Source organism: Bubalus bubalis, chromosome 7 (genome assembly GCF_019923935.1).
Source record: "Bubalus bubalis isolate 160015118507 breed Murrah chromosome 7, NDDB_SH_1, whole genome shotgun sequence".
Lineage (NCBI taxonomy): Eukaryota > Metazoa > Chordata > Mammalia > Artiodactyla > Bovidae > Bubalus > Bubalus bubalis.
The window spans coordinates 73205657-73225069 of NC_059163.1; the positions used below are offsets into that span (position 1 = coordinate 73205657).

The window sequence follows — 19413 nt, forward strand, 5'->3', positions numbered from 1 at the left end:
CATGAGCCTGCTGCAGCTGCTGCTAAGTCGCTTCAGTCGTGTCCGACTCTGTGCGACCCCATAGACAGCAGTCCACCAGGCTCTCCTGTCCCTGGGGTTCTCCAGGCAAGAACACTGGCATGGGTTGCCATTTCCTTCTCCAGTGCATGAAAGTGAAAGTGAAGTCGGTCAGTCGTGTCCAACTCTTTGCGACCCCATGGACTGCAGCCTACCAGGCTCCTCCGTCCATGGGAGTTTCCAGGCAAGAGTACTGGAGTGGGTTGCCATTGCATGAGCCTAGTGGAATATAAATTAACAGGAGATTGATTGGTGGGGGGGATCAGGTTTAGAGTTAATCAAATCAAAAACTGTGAACATGACTTTAAAAAAAGTCTGATCCTAGCTTCGTTATGTTGAACGCTGCAACTATTTTTGTCATAGTGCTGTCTCTAGAACATGTTAAAATATTTTCTGTTACTTTATTTGCATTCAGAATTTGGGGGGAAACTTTTGAAATTTTAAGTGATAAATTTAGTATATAATTTTGAAGGTGATTTGTTGACTGAAAAGTACTCGTTCTCTGTAGTATTTTTTACTTCATTCTTTGTCAGTTGATGTGTATAAAAATAGTTGTTTCTTAAACGTTTCTATAATAAAGTGGAGTTAGTGCATCTTCCATGCAGATGGCTTAATTTTTCTTGAAATCATGGGTTTTTTGTATATGTGCTTTTAATTTTAAAATGGTGATTTTATTTATCTTAGAGTAAATACAGCAAGGTTTACCATGTTTGTCTTTTCATGTAGTTCTCTTCATTCCGTTTTGAGTTACTTTGATGGGGCCCACCTTAACTTCATATTTGAGCTCTTCTTTTCTCTGTTAATACTAGTATACTAGAAATTTAGGTTCAGTCTGGTGCCGGTTCTGTACACGGTACATTTTGTAGACTCTTCAACAGTTTAAGCCCATGGAATAGAATTAATTGTTGTTTTGTTTTGTTTTTTAAGCTATTGCTTTTCATGTTTTTGTAAATCCTAGAATATTTAGAGGAATTTTGTCTTTCTAAAAAGAGTGATTCAGCAGCAGTTGTATATGTGTAATGTTGAGGCCACTGGAGTTTCCAGGGCTTTGGTTTACCTTGGGATATCTCCAGCTTTTAATTCAGAATCAAAACTAAGAGCCACAGTGCTACTTCATCATCCACTAATTATGTTTTTCGTTCAGCTAAAGCTATAGGATCTCTTGCTGGGAAATCATGTTATCTCCTGGCATGAGTGAGCTTCATCTTAGAAGTTGAAGGAGCACTCTCATAGCCTCCCTGGATTGACCCCAGTGGGAGGGGGAACTTCCCTTGGCAGTGGTGCATCATACTCTATGAGGGAAAACACTTTGAAGCCCCGCATGTTTAAGGGATAATGAACGATTTTTATAGAAGTTTATAGAGAAGGGTTTACTCATCCAGTCATATATTTTGAAGCTGGTTATGGGAGATAGTACTAGTTGAAAACCTGAGACCATTGAAATGCACTACGACCAAGCACTGACTGGCTGGCAAGATGAGTAAGTGACCATCAGACCCAGGGCCTGGTAGGTCCAGTTAAAGTAGGAGAAAGGATTGATGGGATTGTGGGGAAAGAGGAAAGGTAATGAAGATGCACACAGGTTATATGAGGGTATGGAAAAGAGGAAAAGCTGGTATTCAGTTGCTGCTTTTCCTGTCCTCTTTTTTTAAATGCTATAACTTTGGTAATATTCTATTTGTAAAGGCCAAGGCTTAATTCTTCTATCGTGAATTCATTAATTAAACATTACTGTGCCACTTACTGGAATGGGACTTTTCATTCAGGAATGCTGTCACTGATTGATATTAACAATTAATTTAAAACTACAGGAAGGGATAGATTGGGAGATTGGGATTGACATATACAACTACTATATATAAAATAGGTAACTAATAATGTCCTACTGAATAGCACAGGGAACTCAGTACTCTGTAATAACCTGTATTGGAAAAGAATCTTAAAAAGAGCGGATATATGTATATTATGGAGAAGGCAATGGCAGCCCACTCCAGTACTCTTGCCTAGAAAATCCCATGGATGGAGGAGCCAGGCAGGCTACAGTTCATGGGGTCACTACGAGTCGGATACAACTAAGCGACTTCACTTTCAGTTTTCACTTTCATGCATTGGAGAAGGAAATGGCAACCCACGCCAGTGTTCTTGCCTGGAGAACCCCAGGGATGGGGGAGACTGGTGGGCTGCTGTCTGTGGGGTCACACAGAGTCGGACCTGACTGAAGCAACCTAGCAGCAGCAACAGCATGCATATATTATAACTGATTCACTTTGCTGTACAGCAGAAAGTAAGACAACATTGTAAATCAGCTATACTCAAAAAAAAATAGTAACTGACCAAAAGCACAAAAATAAATAAAATTATGTAGAAAGAGTTAGGGATTTAAGGTCTCCTTCCAATTACTTAAAATACTATTTGATGCATACTTCTGTTAAATTATATTGGATCACATTTTGTAATGTAGTACTTCATTTGTTGTCTTACTCCTCATTGTATTAATTTATGCAAAATAGTTTCTAATTGATAGTGGTGAAACTAACAAAACAGCCTTTGAAACTAAAGTTTTAAAATGTAGGCTATATTAAAGGTAAACTTCTATGGGCATTGGGTACTTAACTGGCATTCCTTTTACAAATAATTGAGATCTTTTTGCATGGTGCTCTAACATAGCATCAGTGGTATACTTTCAAGCTTTCTAATAGTCAAGAAAAGTTGAGAATGCAGTACATAAATTTTTGAGGGTGGGTACTTTACCTCTTTTAATCATCGTTGATATTTGTTCAGGTATTTGACTTTAAGCTAAAGCTTCTGTTGCTTTCTACATGCATTAACATTTACTCATAAATAAATTATGTATGCATTTTTTTTACTAAGACTTATATTTGCTGTTTTATAGATTTGGTGTTATTAAATCCAGCAACTATTTTTATTTTTATTTCATTTTCATTAATTTTGTCCATACAGATAGCTGATTTTTCTGTATCTTATCTCAGAGTTTACTAATTAACATGGCTCAGAGCGTACATTGCTCAATAAAAAAGAGAAATGGCCCTTGTGGAGATGTCTCTCTAATTTTAAAGAGAGGCTTAATGATCCACTATCTGAAGATAACTTAGTGTGGTACTGCTGGAATATTTACAAACAAATAAGCTAATGTCCTCACTGAACTAGAGACCCCACCGAGTTCCCTAGGGACTAAAAACCCACACTTCTTTAACCTAAATGCATTATTGTGTCCAAATAGAATTCAAGTGGAGCATCTCAAGTACTTTGAAATGGAATTATTGAAATAAATCAACGTGAATTCCATTAAAAAGCAGATTATTGAGGGGGAAGGAGATAAATCTACATGAGAGTTTATTCTTAACACATTTAATATAAAAAGATTAGAATTGGCATTGTCTTGATTTTTTTATCATAGAGTTTATTCTATATATTGGGCTATTTATCTGAAATAATTCCTATGTCGTTGAGGTTTGAACACTCTTTAAGGCTCTTTGAACACTATTGCCAAGCTATAGTCTAGAAGGTTTGTAGCATATGTATTCTTTGACAAATTCAGGACCGCTTTGTGTTGTGACCGCTTCCTAAATAGATCATGTGCCACTTAATACATCTAGAAAATACTTAGGGCTTGCCTCACCCCACTGTTAAGGTTCCAAGGCAGCTAGATAACTTGTATCATTTATTTGTCTGTTGTTTTTTTTTTGCTGAGTGTGTATGTGTGCATGTTTTATTTAGCCTTAGTGAGTATTATATCTGCAGCTCAAAGTTGTACAGTTTAAGAGTTTTTCCCTTTTTTTGTCCCAAAACCCACTTCTCATGGGGCAGGGAGGTCCTACTCAAGAAATTATTTTATTGTCTTAAAGCTTTCTAGCCCATTAAATTTTTTTAATTAAAAAAATTGGAAAAAACCTAAAAGCCGTGCTTCTCTACGTCTTTATTAACACTTTGGATTTCAGAGTTTAACTTTGGGTGGCAGTTGACTCAACAATAATGACACAGAGGTTGCCGAAGTTGGTGTGAACATCACCTGATTCTTAATATCTGTGGAATCACAGATCCATACCTACTTATAGATGTTGTAGAGTTTGTCACACAGACCCAGAGAGAACATGTGAACACCAATTTTTATGGACAAAAATTATTTTTAAATTTAAAGAGTTTGCACCAGTACATTTTTATTACATTGATTGTATTTTGTTCCAGAAGAAATAGATGAAGTGTATTTTTCCCCCCAAATATATGTTTTATACTTCTATTTATATGTACATTTTCCAGAACTACAGTTTTTACCCCAGAATTCTAGAAAGCCACAAGACCTCTTATATAATAACAAGCATGTGGTTTGTGATTCTGTATAGTTTATAAGGGCTCTGTCTCAGCTGACTAGTATGCAAGAGTTATAAAAGGAAATTGAAGTTTGAGTGTGTTAAAACTGCTCCACTCTTTTAGCTACTTAGATTTGATTCCTGGCTTTGATCCCTGCCTTTCCACTGCAACACACTGACTTTGTAGAAGAATATTAAACTCTGGTTATACTTATTGAAGTTTACCTCCTGACCTCGTTTATGCTTGCTTCAGCTCTAATTATTGAATGTTCATGTCTTTGAAATGTTCTGGAAAATATATTTCATTAGCATCAGACCACTTACAGTTTACTGTTCATTTGCTAGTTAGTATTCTTTTCAGCTGGTCAGTGCAAAAAGGGAGTGTTTTGGTTTTAGATATATAAATAATTGTATAATAATATCATCCTGTTAATGATGTTCTAGTAGCCTTTTAAACCTCCAAGATTACCTGGCAATGTGCGTCCTTTCTTTTATGTGCCTAAGGGCATCCTTATCCACATGCTCTTGTTTAAGCAGAACCTTCCACTGCGAATGCTCTTCACTTCTCCCTTGTATCTTCAACAGCTCTCCTAAATGCCATTTTCTGAGTAAGTTTTCCTTGTCTTTGCTTGGGCAATAAATCCTTTAAAAATCTTATGGCATGTTTTTTATGTCATTGTACTTCCATTCCACCTCTGATCTTTCTTTGCAGATTTTAAAAGCTTTAAGAGCAGACTCTGATAAATCTTCTGTGTCAACTGCTTGCATATTCAGGCATCTCCACCTTAGTGGCAGTAATCTTCCTCAGATCAGATGCTCTGAGAAAAATACTAATGAAGATCCCATTTTTCCATTGCTTAAAAAGAAAAATTGTGGCATGTCATTCTTAGGTCCCTAATTTTCTAAAGCATATTTAAAATACAGTAAAACACCCACATGAAAAAACAATCATGTTAGTATATAAATGCTTTGAACCTTATTCACTTTCAATAAAAAGTTTAAATCATTCCTTAAGATTCCTTGTATGCTGTGACACCCTCTCTGAGACTTCCAGAACATCTATGTTCAATTCTGATGGTACACCAATTCTTACTGGATTCTAAGTTGAGATTTTCATCACCATGTGCCATTTCATTTAAAATATTTAGTTGACTTTTGGTGATATAGTTTTCCTTTGTAAATGTTGCCTGAAAGTATTAAAACACGTATGTGTTGTACAGTTTGAATATTAACCAAGGAGTGTTTTCTCAGGGAGACTCTCTGTGAGATAAACTTATTGCTTTATCAGTTATTTTCTTTTGATTTTGTTCTGCTATTTGAATAATTAAAACCTAATGTAGTCAAGTAATAACCTGAAGATTTTTTGTTGAAAAAGGAAGGTGCTATGATGAACTAAATGAAACTTTGAATTCTTAAATATTAATTTGTCTTTATATAGCATTGGTTATTAAAGATTAAACCTAATTCCTATTTATTTACTGGTTTGTAATTGTTTAGTATAAGTTAAAGACTAATCTTATTATTTGAATTGTACTTGGCTTGTAGTTTAAGCTTGTAGTTTAAATACTGTTCATATCTTAACAGGTAGTTGTGTCAACTAACATTGCAGAGACATCTTTGACAATAGATGGTGTGGTGTTTGTAATTGATCCTGGATTTGCAAAACAAAAGGTACATATTTTAGTACTATAGTACTTTATAAATTAGTGTTCATTTAATAGTACTTATTGCTTACTTGTTTCATGCGTGAAGTTTACTTTTTAGAATTATTTTCAAGTTTGTGTTTCATTTTCAGAAGTCTGTGATTTGAGCCTTTGGTTCTAGCTGGCTTTCACATACTAAGCCCATGTTTATAATCCTGTATTTTTGTTTTTCTTTTCATTGGTTTCTTTGTTTCTGTGTGATGATCCTGAGTGTTTCATATGTGAGTGTATATTCATGTAAGGAGTACTAAAAAGTACAGGATTATCATCCCTGCCTATTAGTCACTCAGTCAGCTAAATTAGTTTCTGTTATGTACCAGGCATAGTACTTGGGGGAAAAAAAAAAGTATTAACCTCTAGTTCAGCAGTACTGAATACCCAAGCACTTTAGCCAAATTAAGGGATTACTCAGTTAATAAAACTGTTTTCTTACCTAAGATCTTTGATTGCATTTGATTATGTTTTATAATTGGGAGAATTTGTTGTACATAGTATTCATGTTTTTGATGGAAAACAATTCTTTAAATTGGCAGCTTGACTTCTGGACTGAGTTCAAAATATTTTCTTGATGTCCACACTGAACATTGGGTGTTGAAGTTGACAAGTTTTTTTTTCAGGCAAAAACCTTCAGCACTATCCACCATATAAGAGTAAGGTAAAACTGAAGGTATTTTAAATTAGGAAGAGTAGAGCTACCTCTGTGTTAAGTGACTTTTCATTTAGTCTTAGAATGCTGGAGTCAGAATACCTGAAAGAAAGTTAAGGAATGATGAATTCTGTTTCTGCCCCAGCATGATTTATGCTGGTCATCAATACTACTTTGTTTATTTTGGGGTTAACTTTGGGCTTTGGATACTTTTGTTAGATCACAGTTTTGTGTTTAACTGGAGGATGAATTGTAATGTTATTTACATTCCAATAGGTGTATAATCCTCGAATCAGAGTTGAGTCCCTTTTAGTGACAGCCATTAGTAAAGCTTCAGCTCAGCAAAGGGCTGGTCGAGCAGGACGAACCAGACCTGGAAAGTGCTTCCGACTTTATACAGAGAAAGCTTACAAAACAGAGATGCAGGTAAGGGTTTTACTGTGTCCTTACTCTGTTTTTGGAAGGTTAAGTTAAACTTGTTACCAGAAGAAAATTACTTCACTTACTTAATCTTATCTTTTGGCACTATAAGCTGTTCAGGTTTTCCCTGAAGTTTATGGTACCAGTACAACCCTTTGTTACAGTCTAAGTCGAATTGGGCAGCAGTGGTAACCTTTCAAACCGTATCAAGATAGTTTACAGGAAGTATCTGATTCCTTTTTAGTCCACAAATACTTTTCTCCTGTTTAAGTCAGTCGTTTAGAAGAAATGCCAAAGGAAATAGCTAAGGATGAGAACAGATATGTTTTTTTCCCCTGGAGCAAGAAGATTATGGGATATTTAACAAAACAAATGTTTTTGTATTTTTCTAGGATAATACCTATCCTGAGATTTTGCGTTCTAATTTAGGATCAGTTGTGTTACAGTTGAAGAAACTTGGTATTGATGATTTGGTGCATTTTGATTTTATGGATCCACCAGGTATAAATTCTCAAAGCATGTTTTATCAATCTTTTTAACCAAAACTGACTATTCTATTCCTTATATATATTAAATACATTTTACCTTTCCCTTACAATACATCAAGAGGAATTTTGTGTGTTGGCATTAAATCTAAAAGAGTGGGAAAATAGCAAATTCTCTTTTTTTTCCTTATCTTTCAGGGTAACTAAATTATTTTAGGAGTTATTAGCAGGGCATGAAAATGGAATATCTTTTCTTTTCTTTTTTTTTTTTTGAGGCAAAATAATTTGATAAACATATTGTTGAGTTAACAGTTAATGTACTTAAGAGGGTGACATTTAACTACCATACAGGCAAGTTTTGCAGCTTTATATGATTCATAGTTTGCTAGATCTCTGTAAATTGAATTTGATGGCAGTTTGAGTTTTACGTTTGGTCCACTGTAGAATGAAAAATGAGATTGCTTCTAACAGTTTGTGCTTTGTCACGTTTTTGCTTATTAAGGCAGCTTGTCTTAATAGATTGCCTTTTCCTCCTAGCTCCTGAAACTCTGATGAGAGCCCTAGAACTTTTGAATTATCTGGCTGCTTTAAATGATGATGGAGATCTGACTGAATTGGGATCCATGATGGCTGAGTTTCCTCTAGATCCACAGCTCGCTAAAATGGTTATTGCAAGTTGTGACTACAACTGTTCTAATGAGGTCCTATCTATTACTGCTATGTTGTCAGGTAATAGAGGGAAAGGAACTAAAAAAAGCCCAGCTCTTCAAAGTTTGGGTGGACTTCACTTTTGGGTTTGTTTTTTAATTTTTAGTATGATAGTGAATTTTATAGATGTTTTTAAGGGACTTATTTTGTTTGCTAAATATTTTGAAAAATAGCTTCATAATAATATAGTGTTTACAGAAGTAAAGCACTGTGCATAAAATGTAGTAAAAAACATTGGCTCAGATAAAAATATCAGTAAGAAAAGAATAGGTCCAGGACTGCCTGGTGGTCCAGTAGTTAAGAATCTGTGCTTCCACTGCAGGGGATGTGGGTTCCATCCCACAAGCCTCACATTATAGCCAAAAAATTAAAGAATAAATCTGAAGATACTATAACTGAGTTCTTTGGTAGGTACATCAGTTTTGGACTTTATTGCTGAAAGTTCAGGAAGAACATTGTTCTAGTAGCTGGCACTATTTAAGTGAGCCTGAGACAAACCAAGCTATCATTTAAAGAGTAAGCTTTTTCTTCATGTATAAATTGTATTGCAGTGGCAGTCAAATAATTATTTTAAACTTAGTATCAAATAAATAGAAATAGTAATGTATAATTTTAGGTTTAAAATCTAATCTGATGGTAATTCTTTTACAGTGGCAGGGAAACACTTGATAAAAGAAATATGTTTAATAGGTAAAATTGCTTAATTTTAAAAATCGGAACATTGAGCTGAACAAATACTACTGTTTTTTATTAATAGCTATAACACTTAATTCACAAATAGTAACTTGGAATTTAGATTTTCCAAAACAGAGAAATATTAACGTAGAAATGTACACTGAATCTTACAGCTAATAATAGAAAGTGTATTAAGTTTTTAATGACTGGCAAAGTACTCTATAATACTAATTTTGGTACTGGGGAAAATTGACTTCCAGTCACAGAGTGGCTTATTGGTCTTATTTATACCTCAAATAATTCAAACTCTTACATGAAATTAAAGGAAGAAATTTTTAAAATTTCTAAATATAAAATTTTTGGCTTAGTTTAGATGTATGTTTTAATGATGTGAATTTTTAATTTAAGAACTAGCGAAAATGTTTTTTTTTTTGCAGTTATGATTGATCAGACTCAGAGCAGATGGGCAGGGCAGTACTGAATCATTTTAATGAAATTGTAGTTTCTTGCGGAGGTGGTGGTAGGTTGTTGTCTGCCTTTTCTTATATATGTGATTTTTGTTAGATTCTCCTGGTTGTAGTTAACCCAACATTTTAGCTTTAGAGAGTGTGGGGTAAGAGTTAACAGACTGTGTTTGTTACCTACCTAGTTTTTATATTTCTAGCTTCTCTTATTGGGAATACTATAGAGTTAGCATTGTTCGAGTTTAGAAAACTAGCTAGCCCTTTAAAAAATTGGTCATTATGATGCAGTTGAGATCTCCCATCTACATCTCTTACTTGTGGTGGTTCTGCAAAGCATGGGGATAACTGGTTGTCTTTAGCACATCAAGAGAGTGAACATTTTTGTACATTCGTTATTAAGCAAGGCATTTGTTGGGAGGGGAATGTTAAAGGATTAAGAAGAAGTCATGCAACTAAAACAGTTTGCCTAGTTTGTAATGCTTTGTTTACCATTTAAGGAGTTTCTGGAGTTTGGGGGTCCTGATATAAATAGTAAAAAATCAGGGGCCTTATTGAGTGCTTCTTAAACCCAATTATTTAACTCTGGTAGCTAGTTGACATTAATGTTCACAGCTATGAGAGATTTCTGTATTTGTATCTTGTTACCTTGCTTCAGTTACATTAAGCAAGACTTAATATTTACTGTGATCATGTGTCATTGTTTCTATTTGGCTTCTTTGGAATCATTTTAAAGGGGAAACTGTATGGATGGCAAAGAGTAATTTGATACTGTATTTGATCTTCTTGATTATTCCTATTATCTTTTATCTGAACTGATGATATATAATTTTTTTTAATTGACAAGGTTTTAAGAGCTTTAAAAATGTGTTGACAAAGTCCCAAGCTGTTAAGTATTTTTCATACTGCTTTTATAACTATGGAATTGCTAAAGTGAATTAAGGAAAGTTGTATTTGAAAAAATGTAGAACACACTTTGTAACAACTTCAAGTTTTATGTGATTTAAAATTGAGGCTCTAAAAAAATAATTGTAGTTCATTTTGATGACCCTGACATAATGACTGTTTCAGACTAATTGTCAACGTTTAAAATATTGGATTCTGCTTTTATATGAGGACTTCGAGTCAAATAACAATTTTTAAAAAGAACTTGGGACTTTATTTGCTAATCTTTTTCTTAAAATGCTGGAAAACTAGGCTGAATATTCCTAGCCTTTTTGAATTTTCTTAATTCAAAGGCGGTTTAACCTTCCACCACTACTGCTATCATCAAAACCCAAGATTTCATGATATTTTTTATGTTACATATGCTTCTGCTCACCAGTGCTAATAGTGATACCCACCAGCTGGTAATAGCCACAGCACTAGGGAAGAATTACGATAGAAATGTGGCAATAGACTGGTTGGAAAGTTGTTTTTAGTCCTGCAGTGGGGAATTCAGCAAATAAATGGATTAACTTTTGAAAAATTTTTGTTTAGCTAAAAGGCTATTGACACCATAATTCTGGTTATTGGTAGAGCTATCGGCACTGGTTTTTTCAATAAGTTGAGCTTTTAGTATCTTGATGGCCTTCAGAATAGCTGTTTTTGATGCCTACTTTTAGATTTAGTTAAAAATAATCAGGTACTCTGTAGCTTTGAAACCCTCTTGTCTTACAGATGTGGTTAGGTGTTGATGTACCAAATCAAGGTAGTAAACAGTCCAAGATGCAGTTGGAGGCCATCCTGCCCTGCCCTATGCTCTGTGAACTGACCTAGCTAGGCCTTGTTCCTCTGTCTGTGAATGCGTGACTCATCGATATGGGCGTTTGTGTTGGGCCCATACCAACCTTGTTTAGTCCCACAGTGTTTTGTTCGTCCCACGGAGGCCAAGAAAGCTGCAGATGAGGCCAAGATGAGATTTGCCCACATAGATGGAGATCATCTGACACTGCTGAATGTCTACCATGCTTTTAAACAAAGTAAGTATAAATTAGATTGAAGGCACTCTTTTGTCTAAACGTCACTTGCAGCATATAAGGTATTTCTTCATCTCCCTTTCATTTATTATCTGTGACAACTTTACATTAGAAACCCAGAGGTACTTGAGAAAAAACTCCTGACTAGCATTTAAAATAAAAATTGCCCATCTTTTCCAAAGTTGTTTATTTTTATAATCAGGAGGAAAGCACTAGAAAGCTGGAAAATACAGAGCAGTAAAAATGAAATGCTGGTATAAAATTTACCACAAACATACAGCTTTTGATACAGTTTTTTTAAAAACTTTGCCTTTTATGTGAATAGTTTTATATTACTTACAGAATTATTACTAATATTTTTCCTAATAAATAGCTCTTATGTAAAAGTAAACTAACGAAATACGAAAATAGGCTACAAATGTCAATGACCGTGTGGTAAGTGGTTCATAAACTCGAGTGGGGGGCTATTCAGCATTACTTGCGGTTCAGTAAATGTGCATTATTATTATTTGAGAGGTACCATTTCTTCACCTATAAAATTGGCAAAGGCTAAAGAAAAATAGTCTTGAGCTGTGTAGGAGTGGGTCTAGTGCAGTGCAGCAGTCTTAACGCCAGAGGTGGGAATAGAAATACATGTTATCTTTATGAAAAACAGTAGATTTGATGTTACCAAGACCCTTATCAAATTCATACGATTTGACTTATAGATAATCTGTGAAATTTTCTTTTAGTATTCTTGGACAGAGATACGATTCAAGTTTTTTTTATCTCACAGTTATTTATGATAGTAAAGAAAAACGAAAAATACCTAGATGCCCACCAATAGAAAGATGGTTCAATGTGATGTTATTGCTACATGATGAAATGTTCCTCTAGCTTTATATCATATTTTCAGAGAGTATTTAGCAACATGAAAAAACATTTTCCAATTATTTGAAAACAAGGAAACAGTGATAATGAAGAATGCCCTATTTATAAAACTTAAAGGAGAGGAAAATGTGACAATAGTCTCTTGAGGTTCATTTTTGTAACTTTTAAGTTGTATTTGATAGTCTTAATCTAAGCCTGTTTTTCTTTGAAAATGAGAAAGACGTGGCATTTTTCCAGATTCTCTGAATCCACCCCGGTTAAGACTATCTATTGAAAACAGCCAGGTAGATTTTCATGGGTAAAATAACTTAAAAATAGTTTTTCCAAAATCATTGTTTTGTCATTCAGTAGCCAAAAACCTTAGTGCTGTTTTTAATTTTGACTCCAGATTTTTAGTAAAGTTGATTAAGACTATGATTAATTTATAAAAATGATGTGATTTAGTTCCCTTTTTGATTTAGCTTGCTATTTATATGGATTTTATTTTTTAATTAGATAATACACCTATTTGGATGATTCATGTCCCCTCTTATTTTCCCTCTTTCCAACTTTGTAGATCATGAGTCGGTTCAGTGGTGTTATGACAACTTCATTAACTACAGGTCCCTGATGTCAGCAGATAATGTACGCCAGCAGCTGTCAAGAATTATGGACAGATTTAATTTGCCTCGTCGAAGTACTGACTTTACAAGCAGGGACTATTATATTAATATAAGAAAAGCTTTGGTTACTGGGTATTTTATGCAGGTATGTGGACTGTACTGGAGTACATAATTAAATGCTTACTTAATATTTGTTTTCTATAAGCAGTGCTTGGATTCCACTTAAACACAAAATTCAGTTAAAGAATGCCTATAAATAATCTTTAATTTTTTGTCCAGATTCTTGAATGAACTAATATACTGAGAAGTTTTTACATGTCTTAAGTTTACCAAATGGCATAGTTAGGGATCCAGTTATATAGAAATCAACTTTACAAGTACTTTTTAAATAATGGGGTCTTTTTATACTAGATAGATATATTGACTATTTTCAGGTGAGTTTTATTAGTTATTTCTTCAATGCAAATTTTGACTTTGGATAAATGTATCAAAGAATTTCTTTGAATCTTGATCTTAATTGGAGATGTATAATTGCACTGGAATACTGAAAGGAAGCAGTTTTCTGGATGGATCCAGAAGTACAGTTCACTTTCCTCTCTTTGTGGAAACTAATCACCCTAAAATTCAAATAAGCAACTGTTTTATGCACAATCCTGTGGCGCGACCTTTGGTATTTATAATAAGACACGTGGGTGCTAGGAAAGTCAGATATGGAATAATGATTTAAGGTGAAAAATAATTTTTAAATATTTCTTTTGGTTTTAAGTGTTTTATATTGGAGGCTGAAGTTAAAACTTATCAGGTAATTCTTACAGTTTAAAGGACATGAAGCCAATCAGGTTTTTCAAAATGAAAGTGTTTGTGGTGAAAAAATGAAAACATATCAGTCCCTTATTTGAGATGAGATTGATTTTAGTTATCTTTTAAATATCCCACTTGTTCTTTGATTCTCTCCTTTGGCTATGTATAATAAGTAAGATGTGGCCTGCCTTAAGGCCAAATGAGCCCAATACATAGAGTGGCCATTAAGTGCATGGAGGCAGAATGAAAGGAGATCGGTGCCTTGTCTGTGTTTGAGATCGGAATAACAGAATGTTTATTGTGGCATCTTATTCTGAAGTTTCAGTGCTTAGAGTTAGGATTTTCACTATTACCCAAGCATTATGGATTTCTAATTCTCTTTTAAAGCTAAAGTCCATTAGAAATGGGACTTTCTAAGTGTAGTGCCTGGCACCTAGTAGGTGCTTAGTAAATATTTATTGATTGAAATTGAGTTTATTTTCTACTATATGTTAATAATTATGAATTGCTCATTTCTGTTCTTCATACATGCTCTTTGTTACTAGAGTTCTAGAATTGGAAAGGGCATGTTGTTATCTGCTTTGATACTTGTTAATTGTTAGATGATATTGATCCAATTGATATATTTGATTATAGATAGAAATATAGGACAAGAAACACATGCATCTCCTCTCTCCTCTCCCCACCCCCCAATTCCTTTTCTTATTAAAGCTCTCATTGTGGGTTACTTTTGCTCTATTTTTCTATCTTAAACATGAATTTTCATCTTTTAGTAATTGTTCATCTGCTACATAGTTCCCACCTGGTATTAAAGAACCAGTCTCAGGCAGAAAGACCAAGTAGTATATATTAGGCTTTGTGGGCTCATTCAGTTCAGTTCAGTCACTCAGTCCTGTCCGACTCTTTCAATGAGTCAGCTCTTCGCGTGAGGTGGCCAAAGTCCTGGAGTTTCAGCTTTAGCATCATTCCTTCCAAAGAACACCCAGGACCGATCTCCTTTGGAATGAAATGGTTGGATCTCCTTGCAGTCCAAGGGACTCTCAAGAGTCTTCTCCAACACCACACAAAAGCATCAATTCTTCGGCGCTCAGCTTTCTTCACAGTCCAACTCACATCCATACATGACCACTGGAAAAACCATAGCCTTGACTAGACGGACCTTTGTTGGCAAAGTAATGTCTCTGCTTTTGCATATGCTATCTAGGTTGGTCATAACTTTCTTCCAAGGAGTAAGCGTCTTTTAATTTCATGGCTGCAAATCACCATCTGCAGTGATTTTGGAGCCCAAAAAAGTCTGACACTGTTTCCCCATCTATTTCCCATGAAGTGATGGGACCAGATTTAGGTCCCTTATTGAAACCATTCAACTCTGCTTCCTCTTGTGTACAAAAGCAACCTTGGACAAATGGGCATACTATGTTTCAAAAAACTTTACTTACCATTTTGAATTTCATGTGATATTCACTCCAGCATCACCAAGTGTTTCTCTTTTGTTATTTTTCCCCAGTCACTTAAAGGTGTATAAACTGTTCTTGGCTAAGAAGCTTTAAAGATGTAGGCAGTGAGTTGGATTTAGCCTGCTGTAGTTTGCTGATTGCTGCTTTTATTGGGCAGTGGTAAATAAGTCTAGCCATCAGATTAAAAGCAACAGGTGAGGCTTGCCTTTCCCTGATTATATAGGTATAGATATATAGGCTTTATATCACTTTTGTATAGCACGTCAGAAGCATTGTATTAATTTACTGGGTTTTGGTTTCAGGTGGCACATTTAGAACGAACAGGGCATTACTTAACTGTGAAAGATAACCAGGTGGTTCAGTTGCATCCCTCTACTGTTCTTGACCACAAGCCTGAATGGGTGCTTTATAATGAGTTTGTTCTTACAACAAAGAATTACATCCGGACGTGTACAGACATCAAGCCTGAATGGTAAGCTCTGTGTCTTTAATTCTAAAAGTTTTTGTTACCATTTTGCTCAGAATGGAATCTGAAAAGAGTCTTGTCTTGTTCTTCCCTTCACTCAGGGGAACTCCGATGTTCCCCAGCTAGGGTGTATACTCCTGTGTATAGATTTGGGGCACAAAATGGTGTGATTATCTCTTAAGAATAATTACTTTGTGAAGAGGATGGTAGAATTGTTAGTATGGACATGGGCAATTTGGAGACAAAGTTATACTTGATTAACACGAAAAGTATCTTTGAAGCCATTCTCTTGCTGTTGTGATTAACTTGGTCTCCAGGTTCCAGTAGTCAGTCAGTCTTTGTATTTCAGCTCTCAATTATTGTTTATTTGTATGTTGGTGCTTTAAAAGCAAAGCAGGCATTAAAAACTGCACCTCTTTTTGTACCATTGCATATTTGATTCACAAAATGTGATCAGAACTGACTGACTTTAAGCAAAATTACCCACCCACTGCAGTCCCTCTTTCTGACTTTTTTTTTCAGGGGCCAGAATCCATTCTGTAACTTAAGATAGAAAATGTCAGCCAAGAATGGTGGGACTGAAAGCACTTACTTTAGTTGATGTCACTTGCTATATATTTTGAGGCTTCTTTCCTCCACTGATTTGTGACTTTTGACACTTAAATTGTATAGGGCATTACCATTTTATCTTAAATGCTTTGTTGAGAAAAAAATTATATGGCTAAATGTTTAAAAAGATTCAGTCAGGTGTATTTTTTGGGGTATAGAGTTACATTTATGGTTATTAAAACTTAGAAAATGAGAAGATCCAGTCATTTGAATATCAGGGTGTTTCTTGTATGGAACTTGTAATATTGTAACTTTAAAGAGGTAGATCAAAATAGTGTTCCAGAGTGAAGAAACTTATGACCTTATGTTACTGTCTGTGTAAAAGAAAGGGGTATTTTTTTTTTACAAGAATTTATCTTGAGTGGTTTTTTGTTTTGTTTTTCAAGTTTATGAAAAGTCCACCATCAGAAAATCTGCAGCTTACTAAGAAGCGCACATTTCTAAAAGTGGTGTTTATAAGGATTAGGCATTTGTAATTTTAACATTGGCTTGGATTATAGGTTTGCATTTATCAGTGTATTAATGAATAATGCCTATCCTGTCTGAAGCTCCAGTACTCTAATTGTTAATTTGGTGATTTTTTCCCCTCCTTCTGGACAGGTTGGTGAAAATTGCCCCTCAATATTATGACATGAGCAATTTCCCACAGTGTGAAGCAAAGAGACAGTTGGACCGCATCATTGCCAAACTGCAATCCAAGGAATATTCACAGTACTGAAATTCAATGCTTAGAACTGAAATTATTCAGAGGACAGCTTTAAAAGATGAACGAACTGAAAAGTTCAAGTTGTGCTCTTCATGTTGGTTCAATAATGGCCTTTATTTGAAAGCTTTTTAATTTTTCTTTACAGTAAATATTCCATTCTGATTTCATAAATTAAACATTTATGCCTCCCTTTTGTGTTGACACTGTAGCTCATACTGGAAAAGTCGATCAATGTTTTGCAGTTTATTGAAAGTAGTTCTATATATAACAATGTTATAAGCATTTCTTTAGAAATGGTTGAAAATGCTTCTAAAATGTGATTATCGACCATGGTATGCATGATCGTTGTAATTGTTGACATTCCTTTTAGAAGTTGTGAAATGTTACAACTTGTGCTTATGTAGACACAATCTTCTGTCTCGGTACAGAGGCACTGACTTCAATAAAGTCTATTTATACTAATTTCGGCCACAGCACTTTAATATTTTTGTTCTAGTCTAAGTATGGCTTCTTTTCTTCCCAAGTGTGGGGCTTTTTTTTTTTGTTTCCTTTAATTGTAAGGTACTATGACTCCATATTCAGCATCTTTCCACAGGGGCTGCTCTTGAACGTAGTCTTTAAAGTGGTATGTTTTAAAGAACATACTGTAGCACTTTGTTAGGTTAATTAGGATATGATCTAGTGGGATGAAGTATGTCGTTTTTAACTCAGAATTGGATCCCCAAAGACAGAGTAATGATAGTTTTCATCATAAAGTTCATTCTATAAGACTGATTATTTTGTTACCAAATTTTTAGCAGATCTTTTTGTTTTACTTAGACATTCTATGTACTCTAGTCACTGAAACAAATGTTTGTGTTAAATAGACAATAGGAAGTGATCTTGTAGATCTTGGTCAGTTTATTGAATTCTTAATGTTAGATGTTTTGTGCAGTGTACAAAGTCATTAGTATAGTGTGTTAAAATGTGAATTTCCTTCCCTGTGACAGGCATAGACTATTTTATCTACAAATGACCCCTCAGAGGGTAGGTGTGACCATCTTTAGGGTCAGGTGTATTCTTCAGGGTGAGTCCTATCAAAGGGTCCCTAGTAAATCAGTTCCTTATACTTAAAGCATGCATACTGTACTCATTAATGCCCGGACTCAACTCTTCTACTTTTCCCACTCATTACAAATATTAAATGTTAAAGTAAATTGTAGGTGTACATAGTTGGAATTTAAATACTACTTTGAGGCATATATCTAGTATGGTTTAAGGGAATTAATTGGGAAAGTTAAGAGTTTTTCACACTACTGGGATATTTCTATTAAGTGCCTAGTTTTGTTCCTATGGAGTAATCTATGTGCTGAAATAATATTTTAGGTTTTGTTTAAATTTGTTTAAATTTTTCCTGGGTTTAACTGTTGGCAACATTATATGCTTATGTTGTCTGTTAATCAAATTATACCACAGTATACAGTTGGTAAATCAGTTGCATATCTTTATAAATCTATCTGATTTTATAATAGATAGGTTTCTAGTGTATGTACTGTTTAACCTTGTGCTTTTTAAAATCGGGAGTTTGACCATTATGTTTTCTTACAGAGACAAGTTATAGAGCAATGTGTAGAACAGTGTTGGTTATTTATTTGGCAGAGTTTCTAGGAATGGCTCGTATTCTTTGTATCGTATAAGTGGTGAATATGTGTTGGTAGTGGCTACATGGAATCATTAGAGCAAACTAAGTTTTTATTCTTTATTGTCATGCCTACCAAAAGATTAAAATTCCCCCCATAATATTCAGAAAAATCTTTTTTGAAGATTTCTTAAGAGATCTCCTTATCTCTTAAAATAGTAAAATAGAACTATTTTTTGTTGTGAATATGGTTCTCAGTATCTGTGAGGGATTGGTTCTAGGGCCCATTGTGGATAACCAAAATCCATCGTTGCTCAAGTCCCTTGTATTAAATGGCATGATACAGTTGGCCCTCTGTTAACCCAGGTCCTACATCCCTGGATTCAACCAACAGTGGATTCAGAACCCCTAGATACAGTGCAGACTGTGTAGCATAAGGAAGCAAGACCAGCAGCAAATGGAGCCTTTGCTTGTAAATGGTGAGGGAATTAAGACAGCTTGGGTATAGGACAGGATAAAATAAACATAACCCTGTAATCAATCCATTTAGCTAGAATCCCCCAAAATAAAAGCTATATGATTTAGTCCTAGGATTTTTAGGTTTGTAAGGTACCTGCAAACAATTGCACTTCCCTTCTCAATAATTTTAACAGCCATCCCTTCTGCTCAGATACTTTAGAGACACCATTACTTTAGAAGACATCTTAATAGTTGTGTTTGAAATGCTGAGCTGAATACTGTTTCTTTGTAACTTTTTAATTCTTCTAGAGTAAAGTTTGGCACCCCACTCCAGTACTCTTGCCTGGAAAATCCCATGGACGGAGGAGCCTGGTAAGCTGTAGT

General features: G+C 34.7%; 1 protein-coding gene across 1 annotated transcript in view; it reads left to right on the forward strand.

The window, feature by feature from the left end:
• The window catches only part of DHX15 (DEAH-box helicase 15), a 54259-nt gene extending 36845 nt beyond the window's left edge, over nt 1-17414 (forward strand). The window contains exons 7-14 of the mRNA XM_006055604.4: nt 5970-6056; nt 7011-7160; nt 7547-7655; nt 8177-8368; nt 11322-11444; nt 12868-13058; nt 15474-15643; nt 16847-17414. Of these exons, the coding sequence (XP_006055666.1) occupies nt 5970-6056; nt 7011-7160; nt 7547-7655; nt 8177-8368; nt 11322-11444; nt 12868-13058; nt 15474-15643; nt 16847-16964 (1140 nt within the window). The 3' untranslated portion in view covers nt 16965-17414. The remainder of the gene's footprint in view (nt 1-5969; nt 6057-7010; nt 7161-7546; nt 7656-8176; nt 8369-11321; nt 11445-12867; nt 13059-15473; nt 15644-16846) is intronic.
• The last annotated feature ends 1999 nt before the right edge of the window (nt 17415-19413 follow it).